The sequence below is a fragment of the Branchiostoma lanceolatum genome, chromosome 3 (genome assembly GCF_035083965.1).
Source record: "Branchiostoma lanceolatum isolate klBraLanc5 chromosome 3, klBraLanc5.hap2, whole genome shotgun sequence".
Taxonomy (NCBI): Eukaryota; Metazoa; Chordata; class Leptocardii; order Amphioxiformes; family Branchiostomatidae; genus Branchiostoma; species Branchiostoma lanceolatum.
The window spans coordinates 28340578-28359179 of record NC_089724.1 but is presented as its reverse complement, the minus strand read 5'-3'; the positions used below and the strand labels follow the sequence as shown (position 1 = coordinate 28359179).

At 42.6% G+C, this 18602-nt stretch overlaps 1 protein-coding gene across 1 annotated transcript; it reads left to right on the top strand.

Moving 5' to 3' along the window:
- Positions 1-2311: 2311 nt before the first annotated feature.
- On the top strand, positions 2312-18420 carry LOC136431287 (zinc finger and BTB domain-containing protein 17-like). Its single transcript, XM_066422621.1, has 12 exons — positions 2312-2539; positions 3173-3383; positions 3690-3788; positions 3984-4347; positions 5085-5266; positions 6349-6460; positions 6903-7090; positions 7803-7980; positions 10050-10145; positions 16311-16411; positions 16828-17038; positions 17713-18420. The coding sequence occupies exons 1-12, from the start codon at positions 2340-2342 to the stop codon at positions 17985-17987; spliced, it is 2217 nt and encodes a 738-aa protein (XP_066278718.1). The 5' UTR covers positions 2312-2339; the 3' UTR covers positions 17988-18420.
- The last annotated feature ends 182 nt before the right edge of the window (positions 18421-18602 follow it).

The window sequence follows — 18602 nt, the reverse complement described above, 5'->3', positions numbered from 1 at the left end:
TACAGCAACTAGAATACTTCCAGTTTTCAAGCCTGACATAAAATGCTTTGGGTGCCTTTAACCAAGAAATTAGATTGGTGTAGCTGCCAGAGTTTGGCCTTTGTTGAAGCATAGAGAAACAGTTGTCTGTTTTCTAAGAGGTGATAATGGAGGTATTGTGTGGTGCAGCTCATCTGAAACTGGCACAGAAGGACACATCATCTGTTGGTAATGACCATGTTGATTGTATTACTTGTGTTGCTTTTTCTAACTTTGACGTCATTTGTATTCTGTATTTGCTTCAACTCTGGATCTTAAATAGACAATTATGGAATAGACAATCACCTTAAAATTCCTAAAATGATAAAGATATAACGTTATGATTAGTTTCTTTCTAAAATGTTACATGTATGGGCTGAGGATTATAAGGTGGATAGAGGATATCAGTACTATATAAAGCAAGCAAAGGTTTCACAGAATTAACAAAAGCTGCTAATGTACTGTCTTGAATGCTATTTTGGGGAACTTTGATTGTAAAAACTTAACGATAGAAATTGTTATTAGCGGACCTAAGGTTCAAACCTTTAACTTGTTTGTGTTCTTAATTTATTATGTTTGTATTGGAGTCGCAAATGTTTTTGATAAGATTCAATGTCAGGTTATGACTTGTTATATGGCTAACTGCAAAGGCTGCTGCTGATACAAAGATATTTAATGGAAATGTAACATTTTGATCACCAGCTAATACAACAGTTTATTAAATGTTATCTTTAATAGTTGCAAGGCTCATTGTATTGTGTGTGCTTCCTTTGTATCTTGACATTATAAGTACCAAAAATTGAATGGTATGCTTTCTTGTGTGTAAGGTATTTGGAGTGTCGGACGATAAATGTACTAAGTATATGTAACGTTACAAAGGCTGTTAAATTATATTTCTGTGTCCATATTGATATGCAATGTTGCACTTCTATTATTTACCGCAAGGAGGCATCTCACAGGTATCACGAACCGCGTAGCGTGATCACGTGACAGCTGTGGCTCAACGAAGGATTTTGAGAGCAGCAAAACACAAATATTACCAAATTCCTCAAATTAAATTCGTAAATGAACAGACGAACATTCGAAAATACTGTCAGTTTTATGTTAAAAATGATCTCTAAGTTTGATTTGTGGTAATCGTCGGGAAAATGCCCGAAATATCTTGCTAAAAAATTGGAGTCTGCACGTTTGGCTGCCACCATGCGACGCCATTGAGGGGGACTAGAGTATCCCGGTTTGTGGCGATGTGGCGGAAATTCCGCTGAATTTCTCCACTAGAAAGGTAAGAAACAGCTTCAAAATCTAAATTACCGCCTAGACAAATACTCGTTCATTTTACTTGGACACGACATTTGCTGCAAACTTGCAGGATTGTTGATATGCAATGAAAAGTTTGGTGGGGTCCTGCATGGGGGCTCGGGTGTTTGGAGGGTGTGGTTGGGGCCTAGGCACGCACGCAGACGAAAGCGCGCAATTTTCCCAAGAAACGACGTTTTTCCTTGGTTTTATTGGATATGTTGCTCCACCTAACCATTCAATAGATATTACGGAAAAGTTAGGAATTTTTTTAGCTCGTAGAAATGTCTTGAATGCCCCAAGAGCGATCGTAGACTACGAACTGAGAAAGGGAAACCTGCTCGAAAACAAATGAGGCCCTAAATGGGGCCTTTCTCGATGCCCATTATGTGAAGGGTATGGCGGGGTTTGCCTAAATATTGGGCTTTTGTTGTGAGAGTCAAAACAGTAGACCACAAACTTGTGGAACTCGAACAGGGCAACTATTTTGTCTGCTACAAATGTGTGTTGCAGTAACAAGGAATAATGCCCAAATAATATATTAAACACAAGCCATGGATCTAATTATGGCAAGAACCTGAAGGACATGTCCTCGATCTTGGCAAGCCATTAATTATATGATAAAAAAAAACAATTTAAAGAGAGCAAGGACTCGAAGGAGGTTGTTGATAGAAGCATATAGAATTGTAAATTCGATAATTAATTTTTCCACAATGTTGCAGCAGTTCAATCCATATTTGGGACATTCTGCTCAAATTATTTGTCTAACATGCATCATAATGGCCATCATGGGGACTAAACAAAAATGTCAAAATTAGTGAGGGACCATAATGATAATACATGTACTTGATACGGTATATAATATTACATGGAGGGCTTTTTATTTCAATAATTAATCCTTTGGCAGCCCTGGTTGTGCACCCTGAACTGCCAAGTCAATAAATAGATGAATTAATTAATTAATGACCTTGCAATTTGCATGTGTTCACCCAGGATATTCTCATTGAGATTGCATCGCAGTAACCATGGAGACCCAGGTGCCCCTGCCGGGAGCCCCGATGGTGGCCCAGGGCCAGCCCCCGCCACAGCCCCCGCTGCCGTCCGGGAAGCAGCTGACGTTACGGTTCCCTGAGCAGAGCCAGTCGCTGGTGCGCAGCATGCGAGACTTCCAGCAGCACGGGCACTTCTGTGACGTCACCTTCCGTGTGCAGGACGAACTCTTCAGGTGAGACGTCCCATCATATGTATATGTCTTTTCTTTCTTTTTTTCCTTAGGGTAGTTCCTTCAGTTTACAAGAACTGATTACCAAGCTTAAGGGAGCCCTTTACTAGCCTGAGTACCAGCCTCCGTAGTGACCGCTGGCTCAAAAAAATTTGCTTGCTAACCACTTTTTTGAGCCAGCGGTCACTACGGAGGCTGGTACTCAGGCTAGCCCTTTACAGCATCATAACAAAGTCGGATGCAAAAGAAAAAAATATTTTAGCATGGTAAACTTCACAAATCTAAAAAAATTAATTTAAACAAGTCCTCTAAAAGAAAGCAGCATTTAGATTTTGTGACAATTCCCCCACCATTTTTCAGACTGTAGATTTAATCCAGCTGTGTCATTCTAGTACTAGTATTTGCCTCTCCATCGATCTCACTGTGTTACTGAATCATGAAATGTGTGCATTTCCTGTAGATGCCACAAGGTGGTGCTTGCAGAGCAGAGCTCCCTGTTCCAGAGCATGTCGTAAATCCGACTAAAAGGAATAACTAATCGGATTTTTGCATTGCAATCCTGAGAAAGAAATTACGCAGTCTATATCTAGTTCAATTTCATAAATTCTAATGGTACTATGCCTGCATTTCCCATAGATGCCACAAGGTGGTGCTTGCAGCGCGGAGCTCGCTGTTCCAGAGCATCCTATCGGACGCCAACCTGCAGCCCAGCGAGGCGATCCAGCTGGACCTGATCGGCGCCAACATCTTCTCCGCGCTCCTCAGCTACATGTACACCACCGAGATCGTCTTCGTGGACAACGACCGTGACGCCCGTGACCTCCTGTCCGCCGCCAGCCTGCTCCAGGTAGGTAACATGTGTAGTCCAGTGGTTAGTAAAGGCTGCAGTCCTCCGGACTCAGTGATACACTGTTCATTGTGCTTTCCAGCCTGCTCCAGGTAGATAGTGTGCGTAGTCCAGTGATTTGTTGGTTCTCAGACATATTTGTGTAAAACAGCAAACAAAGGTACAACGATCTTCATAAGGTCTTCTACAACTATACAAACTGTAGAAACTACATAGCGTCTGTTTTCTTTGTCACGAGCAGTGGAAGAATAGCTCATAAGTGAGGTAAACTGGATCAATATGACTTTGCCTTCCTTTTCCTTACAGTTGCACCCAGTGGTGGAGAAGCTGACACAGTTCCTACAAGACAAGAACGCGGCATTGGAGGCGGAAAACAGGGCGCTGCTGACGGGAGACGTCGGGCAGGTATGTACATGTAACATGGTTCAATAGGTTCAACATGGTTCAACATGGTTCACTTTTGTACTTTCCAATATCCCCATGTCTACAATAATATGGCAACTCACTTTCCCCTCCAAAGAAATGAGTGTACTTGAAGTCAGTATGCCTCAGTCTTGAGCAAGAATACAGATTTTTTTTAAATACCCCACTCCCTTACAGGTACGGCCGGAGATGGTAGATCAGGGGAGCAACACTGACGCGAACAGTGCGTTCCCGGCACTCCCCACACAAGGCGACGACGTACACTCGCGGATGTTCAGCGAGATCCTGAGCGGCGGGACCACCAGCAAAGCCGCAGACCCAAGCAAAGAACTTGGGGGAGCCGACGTCAACCAACCCTCCACAAGTGCACAGTCTACAGCAGACATCCCTCAAGACAAGCCGGAGGATCTGGAAGACGAGGGGGAAGAGTCAGACTTGGACGCCGGCGCGATAGAAGATGTCTCAGAGTGGGAGCCAGACAGCCCGGTGGCCCCGCCCACAAAACGCAGGAGGGGGAGACCGCGGAAGGGAGAATCCAGAGGTATCTTTATCAGTATCTATATAACCGCCCTTCAGTGTAACACACCAGCTTTAAATTTGCAGGCACGCAGCACGACAGCAGCTGGTTATACATTGCACTGAACGACTTGTCACTCCTAACATTTGCACGTCTAACTTAAAAGTGTTGTTGAGGATACTTGGTGGCAATGAGTTCCACTCTACGATAGTTCTAGGGAAAAATGAGTTTTCGAACGCTTCCATACTGGATTGATAGATTTGGCACTTAAAGGCATGGCTATTTCTTCTTCTTTTCTGGGCAGATACTAAATACTTAGTAGTTGGTACGCCTACCAGATTATTGGTCATTTTGTCAGACAGTACGCGGATATCATGTTTCAAATTTAAAGGTTGTTGCAAAGTTTCGGTGCTCGCAGGTCTACCAACAGAAAGAGAGCCATGGGTGTTTGTTTACCTGTATTCCATGAGCCAAATTGTCCTGTTTTTAGTTAAATTCATAATCTTTTAGAATATTTTGAGAGAAATGCAGTTTATAATGATACATAAATGATTGTTGTGTGGTGTTTTTGTGATCTTTTCATTGGAAAAAAGATTGTTTTGAAACAGACTGCATGAAATAATCTTGCTTGCCCGATCGGGCAAGTGGGGGAGGACATTCACTTGCCCAAACAGCACTTTCACTTGCCCCGGGCAATCATATATACTAACTTGTCCAACCCTGACTGTACATTATGCTTAACCTTGACTTTTTCCTTCAAGGTAACGCCCGGCCGAGGAAACGTAAGAGGAAGGAGAAGGGCATCCCCGACTGGAACCTGTCCAAGGAGCAGCAGCAGTGGGTGAACCAGACCCTGGAGAGGGTGGAGAAGAGGCAGAGGAACTGTCCCGAGTGCGAGAAGGTCTTTAAGATGCCGCTCGACATGAGGAAGCACCTGATACAGGTGTGTAGTACAGTGTTGGTTACTCAATATTGCTGCCCTGCTTAGTAGGAACATTCTTCAAAATGACTTGTCACTCCTAGACTACACTCTGTGTCTGAAGATCCATGTGTTGTAAACCCTCTACTGATGAAGCTGCTTCTTTGATATGATTCATATTTGATGCTGATAAGTTCCATTCTACAGTTACTGTATTGTGCTGTGATAAGGAAGGACACATTTGACTACTGCTGGTTGTAACTATCAGACTAGATGTAAACTAATCAGGTTGGCACCCAGGCTAATTGATAACAGATAAGAGTGAAACTTGTGTTTGTGACAATGTTCCTTGTTGTGACAGTGTTAGTTGCCTGGCCAATGTTTCTGTGACTGTCCCCTTAGCCTCAGGGGTGTCCCTGTGGTGTAGTGTTCTGCACTTCTGTCTCTCACCACATCTGGTTCAAATTACTTGGACCAGAAGGACTGGGGTTCAAGCCCCAGGTAGGACACCTTTGGACAAGAGGCACATTGAGTCATACCAAAGACTTTATAAAAATGGTACATACTTCTGAAACAGTATGGAAGTTAAACACACTTCACTGCCAGTGGACTAGCCCCCTGCTACAGTGATTGCACCACAGTGTGGCCCAGGGCTATTAAACGGAGATGGGCACTGCCCTATACATCAATAAAGGTGTGGGAGGATTTTAACTTTTAACCCCTTAGCCTCATGGCAATACTGACTGGTTCTACTTCACACTGCAGCTAGGTGTCGCTGCTGCAGTGTGAAGAATGCAGTCCCAAATATGACTGAATTTGCATCCTCCCTCATCATATGGTTCATGACCGGAGTAGTGATAAGGGAGATGTAAACTCAGTCACATTTGGGACCGCATTCTTCACACTGCAGCAGCGACACCTAGCTGCAGTGTGAAGCAGAACTAGTCAGAATTGCCCTGAGGAAGGTGACAGACAGTCACAGAAACATTGGCCACCAAAATGCCGGCTTAAGGTAAAAAACACTGGGTTGTGTAAAAGAACTGTAAGTTGTTATGATATTGTTTTACCAACCTGATGAAACTATTCATTGCCCTGTTTCTGTGCAGATCCACTCGCCAGAGCCCCTCTTCTGCTGCCGGTACTGCCATATGTCCTTCCGCACGTGGATGGGGATGTCTCGCCACGAGAAGGGGCACGAGAAGGAACAGGAGGGCATAGGTGACTGAGTACAGTGAAATACGTCTGTAGTGTCTGCCTGTAGTGTAAGGACCTATTTTAAGCCTGGTACAACTTCCATGAACCGAGTCCAAAAAAACTCAAAGCCATGAACTAGGTTTTGGACATTTCATTAAGGCAACTGATAAAATTTATTAAAAGATATATGCTTCTAGCTCATATTTGAGAAAAATTCATGTGTTTTGAGAATAATCAAATACTAGATACTACTGAGTCTCCCCTTTGGTTGTTAGTCACTGACAAAAAAAGCATTGAACTGTAAATGAAACCGAACTTGTTATCCAAACAGGTTCAGGTCTGGACCTAAACCTAGACTTGGATCTGTGTAAGCCAAACTGGTACCCATTCCTACCTGTAGCTGAATCAAACTAAGGTGTTTATCTTTTACTCATAATATGCCTACTGAAATGTTCTGTGTTTCCAGGTGAAGTAGGTGTGATAGAGGGAACTCCAGAGACGCCCCAGACAGAGAGAACGAAGCACCATTTTACAGACGAGCAGAAACAGTGGATCAGGGACACCCTGGAGGACGTCGGGAAGAGACAGAAAAACTGTCCGGCGTGTGACAAGGTGTTCGACACGCCTGCCGCCATGAGAAAACACCTGCTACATGTGAGGGTCTCCCACTGTTGATCTCTTATACAGTTTGCATGCAGGGCAAATAATAGTGTGATGGCCCAATTTGCTAAAAGTAAAGTGCACAAGCTAGAACCCTGGCAACATAGAATAAGGAGCAAGACTTACTGTAAATGCAGGAATGTTCGCGATGGTTTTATATTTGCGTTTTTTGCAGTAAGTCCTTATATTCGAACTTAAGACCACCATTAAAATTTTTTGCCCTCCTACCCCCGTAGGTCTACAATTGTCACAAACGCAAACTTAAAACCACGGCAAACACTCCATTTTCTCCCTACCGCGAAATAAAAACCATGCAAACTTAAATGCATTTACAGTAATAACAAACCTTACTGGTTCTCTTCAGAGCTTGGATCTGAAATTCTATAGCTACATGTAACTTCCCAATCTTAAACAAGTGATACAACAAAGCCCACAGTCAAAAATTAGGTGCACAGTGTGGGTTAAATTTACCAACTTTAGGTACAGAATTTTGAAAATGAGGTTTACTTGTTATGATTTATGACAATTATAGAATTGTTCCTTTCCTGCCAGGTACACTCGAAGGAGCGGCTATTGTCCTGTAACATTTCTGGGTTGCTGTAAAGATGATGTTAACTTCAATATTCTGATTTACGGAAATCATATGAATGGTACAGAATGTTTAATCTGATTTATGACAAGTATATAATTGTTCCTTTCCCGTCAGGTCCACTCGAAGGAGCCCCTGTTCTCCTGTAACATCTGCTCAGCAAAGCTGCGTACGAGCAGCGGTCTGCGGCGCCACTCCCAGACACACATCCAGAACAAGCAACACGTCTGTCCCATGTGTGGGAAAACCTTCAGTCGGAGGGACCATCTAGTCAAGCATGTCAGGGTCCATACAGGTAGGAAGGAGTGTGTGTTATACCTGTGGTATACCTAAGGTTGGGGCTTGCCCCGGTCCCCCCCGACCGATGATGATGATGATGAAGGTTGGGAGGGGTGATTTTAGGTTTTATACATCCAGAACAAGCAGCACGTCTGCCCCATGTGTGGCAAAACCTTCAGTCGGAGGGACCACCTAGTCAAGCATGTCAGGGTCCATACAGGTAGGGAGGGGAGTATATGTTATATACCTGTGATATACCTAAGGTTGGGAGGGGGTGCTTTTAGGATTCACACATCCAGAACAAGCAGCACGTCTGCCCCATGTGTGGCAAAACCTTCAGTCGGAGGGACCACCTAGTCAAGCATGTCAGGGTCCATACAGGTAGGGAGGGGAGTATATGTTATATACCTGTGATATACCTAAGGTTGGGAGGGGGTGCTTTTAGGATTCACACATCCAGAACAAGCAGCACGTCTGCCCCATGTGTGGCAAAACGTTCAGTCGGAGGGACCATCTAGTCAAGCATGTCAGGGTCCATACAGGTAGGGAAGGGTGTATGTGTGTTATACCTGTGATATACCTAAGGTTGGGAGGGGGTGCGTTTAGGATTCACACATCCAGAACAAGCAGCACGTCTGCCCCATGTGTGGCAAAACCTTCAGTCGGAGGGACCACCTAGTCAAGCATGTCAGGGTCCATACAGGTAGGGAGGGGAGTATATGTTATATACCTGTGATATACCTAAGGTTGGGAGGGGGTGCTTTTAGGATTCACACATCCAGAACAAGCAGCACGTCTGCCCCATGTGTGGCAAAACGTTCAGTCGGAGGGACCATCTAGTCAAGCATGTCAGGGTCCATACAGGTAGGGAAGGGTGTATGTGTGTTATACCTGCGATATACCTAAGGTTGGGAGGGGGTGCTTTTAGGATTCACACATCCAGAACAAGCAGCACGTCTGCCCCATGTGTGGCAAAACGTTCAGTCGGAGGGACCATCTAGTCAAGCATGTCAGGGTCCATACAGGTAGGGAAGGGTGTATGTGTGTTATACCTGTGGTATACCTAAGGTTGGGAGGGGGTGCTTTTAGGATTCACACATCCAGAACAAGCAGCACGTCTGCCCCATGTGTGGCAAAACGTTCAGTCGGAGGGACCATCTAGTCAAGCACGTCAGGGTCCATACAGGTAGGGAAGGGTGTATGTGTGTTATACCTGTGATATACCTAAGGTTGGGAGGGGGGTGCGTTTAGGATTTACACATCCAGAACAAGCAGCACGTCTGCCCAATGTGTGGCAAAACCTTCAGTTGTAGGGACCATCTTGTCAAGCATGTCAGGGTCCATACAGGTAGGAGGGTACTGTGAGCTTTAAGGGGGGTAGGTGTTGGGAGGGGGTGCTAGTAAGATTTTACTCAGCCAGAACAAGCAGCATGTCTGCCCCATGTGTGGCAAAACCTTCAGCCGAAGGGACCATCTGGTGAAGCATGTCAGGGTCAATACAGGTAGGTAATGTGTCGGGATGCATACAGATATGGGAAGGATGCTATGTCTAAACCCAAGCCTTAGTTAGAAAGCAGCATGCAGTAGGGACAACCAAGTGAAACATGTCAGGGTCCATACAGGGAGGGAAGGAGAGGGGGATGCTGGGTTTGGGAGGGTGTACTGAAGGTCACGAGAGGGTGCTAGTTAGGTTTTACCCCTTGAATTGGAATACCTTCAGTCGCAGGGACCATCTTGCAAAGCATGTCAAGGTCCACACAGTTGGGAATGGGTGTATGTGTGCTGTGGGTGGATGGTTGTTTGTGGAGGCTGCAGGTATTACACATCCAGAGTTAGCAGCATGTACAAAAGTTACTCAGCTATTTACCATTTTATGTTTCAGATTTAGATTATTCCTATTTATAAATGTGGTTTGTGTAGCTCTTGGACACACGTTTCCATCTCTTAAAGTGAAAACTTCAAGCGTTGAGTAGAGGTTAGGAAAAATGTTTACCTACCAGGAAGTAGTTCTGGTTGTTGACCAAATGTACAGGTGAACAATTATTTTTTCTTGTTGTGTTAATGTTAGTACTGTGTATTCCCCAGGAGAGAAGCCGTTTAAGTGCCCGGACTGTGAGCGGCGGTTCCGCACCAAGTGGGAGGTCATCCAGCACAAACGCTACCAGATCTGCAACACTCAAGGTCAGGCATAGTTCTAAACTTATGTCTCGACAATTCTCTGTTACTTAAGTTACAATTTTATTGTCATAAGTTTATTTTTCTTTGTTATACTGATGATTTACTGTTTTTGTAGTCCATTAAAAATCAATTTGTCATGATCAAAATTAAATGGGCCATCCAGCTGTCTGAAGATTCTAATAAATAAAATAAAATAAATGGTAGCCAAACAGCCAGTCTTTACTTCCTTTTTGATACAAGATTGAGAATGGCATGGTGCTGTTAACAGATGAAGGCTTTGAACAGTAACAGTTGATGTAAGAATGTGTAAACATTGTACTGCTTTGTGCAGTTTATTCTGATACTTGTGCTTTTACAATGTATAGATGTATTATTACAATATGATGTAACACCAGTCAGTTTACATCGGGGAATACAGTAGCTATTTGGAATCTCCAGAAAAATTGATGTTCTACCATTAAGTTTCACATCAGTGTGTAGCTCTTAATGTAACAAGTACAGTGATGTAAAAATTATTATTCTGCAATGTTCATAACTGTAGATATCATTAATAAAAAATGTCAGCAGACTGCAGGCTAGTTGGTTAGCCCGCTGAAATAAAAAGCTAGCCCGGAGATGTGAAATCACAGAACTCGGGTCTAAAATTGTTAGACCGCGGCTCTAAACTTCTAGACCGCGGGGCAGAACTGTCCAAAAGCAGGGAGACCGCGGGGCAAACTTCAGACTGCTGGGATAACTTGAATGAAAAGCTGTGTCAGAAAGGTGTGAGAGGCGGGGCAGAGAGGTGGGAAAGAGGCGTGAATTGACAGTCTTACAGGAAACACTCCCAACTTAAGTCTGCAGGGCTTCGAAATTAGACCGCGGTCCTGCATCTCACACTTGAGGTCCAAATCAGTTGATGTGAAAAGTTCATATGATAACAGTTACAACTTACATGTACATTTTCGAAAGAGCAACAGATGCTATAACCCTGACCAATTCATCTGCTTGGAGATCAATGCAGGGACCTGAGATTGTTTCCCTGCTATATACTAGAGATCAACTGGGATTTAAAATTTGATAACTAAAAATGTGCAAAGAGACAAATTACAGCTGTGTTGTGTGTTGGTCAGACAGTATATTGACCATACAATTGTCCTAGGTAGGTGTTGCACCTACCAGCAGCCTGTTTTCACACATTGGTGGTATCTTACATTTATTCATTTATAGTTGGCCTTTTGTGTGCAACTGATTTCCAAAACCTCTGGCTCCCTGTTGGTGTAGGTGAGGGCAAGTACAAGATAAGTTCATCCAGTATAAAGGCATGTGGTTGCCATTTGACTGCAGTAGATTCATACATTATGAGTTGAGATGTGATTGAATGCCACAAGTTATTTGGTTACAGAGCATATCTAGGTTTTGCCTCAAATCCCTTTCATATTGGGACTGACAATGAGATGTATTTGGGATCTTCTTGCTTTTATACCGATCAAATCATGTCCTTTATAGCCAAAACACAATCACTCAAAACAACTGAATAAATTTCAAAATCATCAGACGTTTGAAACTTTCAGACCTTATCCAAGCAAGGAGGTTAAAATTGATCCAAGGTCCTTTGTCCTTTAAACCTAATTATTTTATGCTTTTCTTATGCAGGTTCAAACCTCATGTTTCGAGCCATGTTGGTGACATACCAAGGAGGTTTTATATAAAACCTCCTTGGACATACTTATCATTTTTGGTTTACATTCTACTTCAATGTGTTACATAGCTGAGGAGAGATGCCTTTAGGTCACTTTTGTAGTGCGGGAACTGGAAATACTAAGATAGGCTTAGCACATCTAATTCTATAGATTGTTCCATTTGACATAGGAAGTTATGAGATTCCGAATTAAATCTCAGAATTTTATCCACTTGTAGAGTTTGAATTGTCTTTACCTGAACGTCTAACCTTCATAAACGACATATGAAGTTGATATGAATCGAAAAATCAGGCTAGCTAGATCTAGAGTTTGTTCAAGCCTCGTTGGTTCTAGGTAATATTTTGGTTCCAAATCCTACAATATGGATCTTTAATAGGCAGTTAGGGGGAGAGCTCATATACCCTCGTTCAGGAAATTCAAGTAATTATTCGCTTCTTTGTTATGCGGCTTCAAACTAGCTCAGCTATTGTCCTGGACAAGCAGTGATGCTGTCAAATTATCAAGTTGATTCAGAAGTAATTATCACACAGGGAGTATACTGTGTGTGTCAAAGAGGCATTCATACCAAGAGATCTTGAGCTAAATGTTGGCCTTGCCTTGGGTCATGGGATGGGAGCCTGGAAATCCTGGCTGATCAGAATACAGAAATAACAATCTTCTACCCCACAACTGCTTGATTGAAAATCATGTTAGCCTTGGCCCTCAGGTCTTGGTATTACTATACGTATAAGTCAGTGTGTATTTAAAGCAAGGAGGTCTAAACCTCCTTGGTGTAAGCAAGGACATTATATATTGTCCTTGGTGTAAGCTGAGGTATGATTTCAAAGTACAGAAACCTGAAAATTCACATCTGGAATAGATAATGTATTCAAATGGGTAAACCAGATGTTGGGTAATTAACCTAGTAGGTTGTATTCAACTTCAGATGAATCCAGGCAACATTTCTATGTGAACTAAAAAAAATTCTTTGAAAACAATGTAAGACAAATTTAAAGTTTGATTTGTCTGCCCTACCCCCAACCAAATTAGTTCAAGTGCATCCCATATCATCCCTACAGCTCACTAGTGTCTGAACAAGATGATTTTAAACCTCCTTGGTCTGAAGGACTATTTTATTTTCGTGCCTTAGATTGGGTCACACCAATTTAATTTCTTGGTTAACTTCTTTTTTTTTGGAAAATAAAAATCTGTTAACCAAGAAATTAAATTGGTGTGGCCTTGGTGATCTCGGAACCAGAAATGTACTTTGCATAATACTGGCCAGCCAGCCAACCTCTCACTTCACAAAGCTGGCTTATGGCATGCCTGTGTTGTTATTTGTCTATACCCAATTGTTGTTTAGTTGAAGTAAGGGCATTATTCAGAATAATGTCCTTGGTTGAAGACGGCATTTGCTTTTCTTGTGAAGCCATTTATGTCAATTGTCTGTTGTCTCAACCAAGGAGGCTATAGAGTTTGTTAGCCTAGACCCTATGTTTATAGCACGACTACCAGGTCAGACCAACCAGTGGCACTTGGCTCTATTTATTGGGAGATTTTTTACTAATTTTAGTGGTTAATTTGTGAACATGACATTTATCATTTTTTAAATCTTTTTTCATTTTATTATTTTTTAATCATTTAAAAATTTTTTTTAGATGTTATTTATCATTCTTTTAAACTATCATTTATTGTGAGATTTTGTAGTTGTTAATTTGTGAAATGAACGCTCCAAGCCAGATTCAAATAGCCTCAAGCCAGCTTGTTCCAAGCTGCCTCTTGAGTTGAGGTGATCTTATAATCACTAAAACAGTTCATCATTCTTTGGTGTGATTGTGACAGGGTTTGTTGAAACCTTTACTGAGTCCTCAGGCCATTTTTTTTTTTTCATTCCTTAAAGTTTGTTTGACCAAATTTTAAACCAGGTTTTCTTTTATAACCTCCTTGGTTTGACATACATGTACTATATACCAAGGGTCAGTCTCCATACAGATCAGCTCCCTTCCAGCAAAGATAAATAATATTATATTTCTATACAGAAGTAATGATGTACTAATGCACCTTGCTTCCCCATTACGACTGGGTAGCACACATTCCCTCGAGGTGATGTTGCAAATCGTGGACACAGCTCCTAGCCTCCCGACCAAAACCTCTGCTTTTTCAATACCCAGTCTTGATCCATGGTAGCCGAGAAATTCTATCTTTCCATGTACCAATTGTCTTTTGGCTCTATGCAAATCAGTGTAATTCACACCTTGACATTAATTGGGATATTCACAGCCAATACAGACATCCCTGAAAGAACAATAAATTCTGACGCATCCCCCCTGTGCTTGATTTAACTTCCTAAGAATTCCTTCCTTCCTAGAGCACTGGCATTTACTTTAAAATTAGCTAATAATGTCTGGAGATGTTTTCTTGGGTGCACAGTGCTCCCATCAAACTTAGATGTACGTGCCTAAATGATGGACAGCTAAGCTGAACTGTCAATCTAAAAAAAAAGAAAAATCAGTATTTTTAGCTTTCACAGGACCTCTGCTTTTACCAAGGAGGTTTTATATAGGTCCTCCTTGCTTTTACTTAGTTACGTCCTACCCAAGAGGTATTTTACTTCCCCTCTTTCTTGCAACAAGGAAGGCACATAAAGTGCTTTTCCACCTGAGTGTGTGAATTTGTTTCAGTATAAAATCAATTTGTTACATTACAAGTTTGATTAACACATTTGTCAACAGTTAACTTATCAAACATTCTAAGACATATTTTTCCACAGTTGACAATAGTCATGCCTGGCCATGGCTGCAGGTCAGACTCTGCCAAATAAAGCAGTTGGCATATTCTATAAGAGATGGTATGATTTGTCCTACTTCCCAAAGCCTAAAATCCCACATGATTCTTGTTTACCTATCAATGTAGGTCTTCAACTTTAATAGCTGGATAATATGCTCTTTCTGAAATCAGTCCAAGGTAGTACAATCTCAGTTTTCTGTAGAGCAAAAAATAATGCACAACTATTGGAAAGTGGCTCAGCTGTGTTCAGTTCTGAGGACCTAACTATCAGCCCGTTCTACGTTTATTTTAGTATGTGGGGTTCTGTTCAGGACCGCGGCCTATCCCCCTTGCTTAGGGCCTCTTTACACCTACGACATTTTAGAGTCGTGCGATCATCGTCGTGGGCGACGTCGCCGGCGACGGTATTTTTTGGCCGTCTAAAGACGATCAAAACAATCGTACGACGGCAATAAACGGGAAATCCTCGAAATGTCGTGCGACCACCTCGGACCCAGTCGCACGACGTTCAGCGGGGGGGTCTGTGGCTGTGTTTTTCTCGTCTAAAGAAGAATCGTCGCCGGCGACGGAAGTGGGTGATATGCTAATAACCCTACAGCGTGCTGTTTCCTGTCTGGGAAGGAAAGTTTCTATCGTTTTCTTTGTAAATATGCATGCAGTTAGCAATGGAAACATATTTTTCTCGTCCGAAACCGGTTACTAGTATTCCGGCGCGACGCCCTGCTACCAGTGGCTACTTCTCTAGTATGCCCCTATTCCTCGATCCCCGGGACATCCCCGGCGGCGGCCACGAACTCGGGTTAAATCCCGTCCGTCTCTGTACCAGCCTCAATCTCTTTCTTTGTTGAGCACCGTTCTCAACGTCTCATCTGCAGGGCAACAGTTGTTGCAAAGTCAGTAAAAGCTTCATCTTTTGACGAAAACAAGCGGTTCCCCCGCCATTTTGAATTTGAGCGCAAGAGTTCACTTTGAGTCACACGCGCACATCAATAGAATTCTGCGCCGCGGGGGTCCCATGATATTTCCTGACCGTGTGTCTAAAGAAAACCGTCGCCTACGACGATGATCGTACGACCTTATAACATTGTAGGTCTAAAGTGCGCCTTAGACTTTTCATAGAATTTATCATATATGTGCTAATTACACAGGCTGGCCAGGTGTGATTTCTGATTAATTCAGTCACTTTCATGGTGCTGTATGTAATGTAGTCTACATGCAGGCTGGTCTGTCAGCCCCGCGGTCTAACTCACCAAGTCTGGGGGGAAACTTCATAAGCCTGGGGAAACTCTTTCTACCCTGCGGTCTAAGCAATTTTTAACTTCAAATATATCGATAAGTTTATACACTATGGCAATAAAAAAACAACCTAATAATGAAGACAACATAATCTTTGAAATGGTATGTAAAAGATTCCTGTACATCCAGGGAAAAAAAAGTTGAAAACTAGGGATTTCAGTCAGGGAGGTTCTAGCTGCCTTCGAATCCGGAAACTGTACTTCTCGATTTAAACTGACTGGTGTTATGTTGAAAATACCAGTGTGCTGATGCATTTCATGTTTTATTTAGTTTCACATTATTGAACTGTATTTGTTGGATTTCTTCAGCAGAAATCTAAAGAAAAGAGAATCTCTAGCTACCAACCCTTGCTTTTTCAGGACCATAAACATAAACACAACATCAATTTTCCTAGGCCTAACTTTTTCCATGCAAATCTTTGCAGGCCCGTTCATCTGTAAGACCTGTGGGCTGGAGTGTCGTGGGGCGCCTTCCCTCCGACTGCACGAGGCTGAACACAACGATGAGAAGCAGTTCCAGTGTGAGGTGAGAGGGGGCACTGCTGCAACTAAATTATCTTTTTTATCAAAATACATTAGCAGTGGACATGGATGGGATCGTTATTATTAGGGAGGGAGACTGACTTTTGTAAAAATGGGCATGGGGGTGTAATTTTTGATTTAAGTCATTATGTGGCCTAAAATTTTTAACGAATCATTATCTTCAAGGTCACTGAGACCCATTCATAATGCTTGGTAAGCAGTACTTTTAAGACCCCCCAAAAAAAAATCAGCAACCATACCATTGTTCTACCTTAAGGGCCAACCATGGCACTCTGTCAGATGATTAGCCTTAATTATGATTATTACCTGTGACAAACAATACTTGTCCTCTATGACTTTGTCCCCTTGGGTATGTTAAATTTGTAATTTGTGATAATGATAAAGGGTATTTCCCTCCAGGTGTGTGGGAAAGGCTTCGCCCTTGAGGACAACCTGAAGCGTCACCTTACAGAACACGCGGACATCCCGTCCGTCCGGGACACGCTCTCGTTCAAGTGCTCGCTCTGCCGCTTCGTCACAACGTCCAAACAGAACCTGAAGCACCACGAGCTGAGGCACAAGGGAGAGCGGGCCTTCCTGTGTGACTTCTGTGGACAGAGCTTCCTCACAGGTTTGTTTGTTTGTTTGTTTTGTTTGTCTGCTTGTTTGTTTGTTTGTTTGTTTAGAATATCAAATTAGAATATGAAATCTATCTTTACTCAGCAATTATCTATTTTGGGCTGCAAAGTCAGTAGAAAATGGCTACTTAAAAGCAGTTACAGTTCTATTAACAGGCAGTGTGTCTAACTCCTGTGATAATATTCCCTTGGTACAATGGCAATGCTAATATCAGATTTCTTTAGAAAATACTTTTCTTAGGGGCCAAAATGACAGATTTTTTTCAAAATCATTTGTTTTGTTCAAACGCTATGTTAAAAAGGAATGAATGAATTTTTGGCAAGTCCTTATGCCTTTTTGAAATGATGATTGAATACTGTGTACACATGACAAAGTAAAGTGGAGCCATGTCTCATGAGTGGGTAGAATATACCTAGAAATCTAGTGACTATAGAGTTCATACTTATATATAGAGTTCCATGCACCTTTGAATCCCTTCTTAAATCTAGTTTTCTGAAGAAATTAATTTTAGAGATATTCCAGTTTGTTTCCTTTGCTCCTTTTTGTTTGTCATTTATCAACTTCATGACAAATTCAAAACCTTTACTGGAACAAAAGATTATTTACTAGCTCTAGAGTTTTCATGTTTTTTTAATCATTCTTTCGTTGTCTTCCACCACTCCACAGGGACCAAGCTGAAGCGGCACAAGTACATCCACAAGTCGGAGATGGAGCGGCCACATCACTGCCAGCTGTGCGGGAAGGGCTTCATCCAGAAGAACCACCTCAAGAGCCACATGCAGAAACGCCATCCGGAGTACGGCGGGCGCGGCCCCGTCCCATTCACGGGCCAGGTGGCCGCCCCCCACCCCCAGCCGACCCACTGCACGCTGTCGGCTACGCTGACCGATGTCCTGACTGTTGATCTGCAGCAGCTGGTTAGCAGCACTCACCACCAGTAGTGAGGGTGGAAGAGGATTGATAGTTACAAGTTGTTTAAGGCCACACCAATTGATTTCCTTAGCTTGAAATTTGGTAGAAATCACTCTGAAGAAAAGTGGAATTGGAATTTCTAACACAAATTTTTGACCGTCCAGCTCGTGTTTGTCAAGAAATGAGATTAGCACTGGAGTTGTACACTAAAAAATCTGGGTAAGTGCAATTTTTCACTTGAAAGTTCATCATGTTGGTAGAAAAGTTTAACTGTACTTTCCAACACAAAGAAACTGGACTTACTTGGAATTTTGTAACTCAGCCCCACTGGTCTTTGTGAAGGAATGACCAATCCATCCCTTTTGTGACATCATGAAGCAGTGAACTGCTCATTCCTTACAAGTCATGAAGCAGTGGATTGCACACAAATGCATTTTTTGTGTAGCCTCCATAGCAGGCCCTGTTGGGGGCTTGTAATATAATTTTTGTAACCATCAGCCAGACTGTTACCATTTTGCCCGTAGAGCCTGCACCAAGACGGCGGGTCAAAGTGAAATTTAAATCACGTTAGGAGCGTTTGGCACAGAGGTGCGAATTTCCTGCCTGTGGCAGACCGCTAACTACACGCACCTCCTCCAGACAAT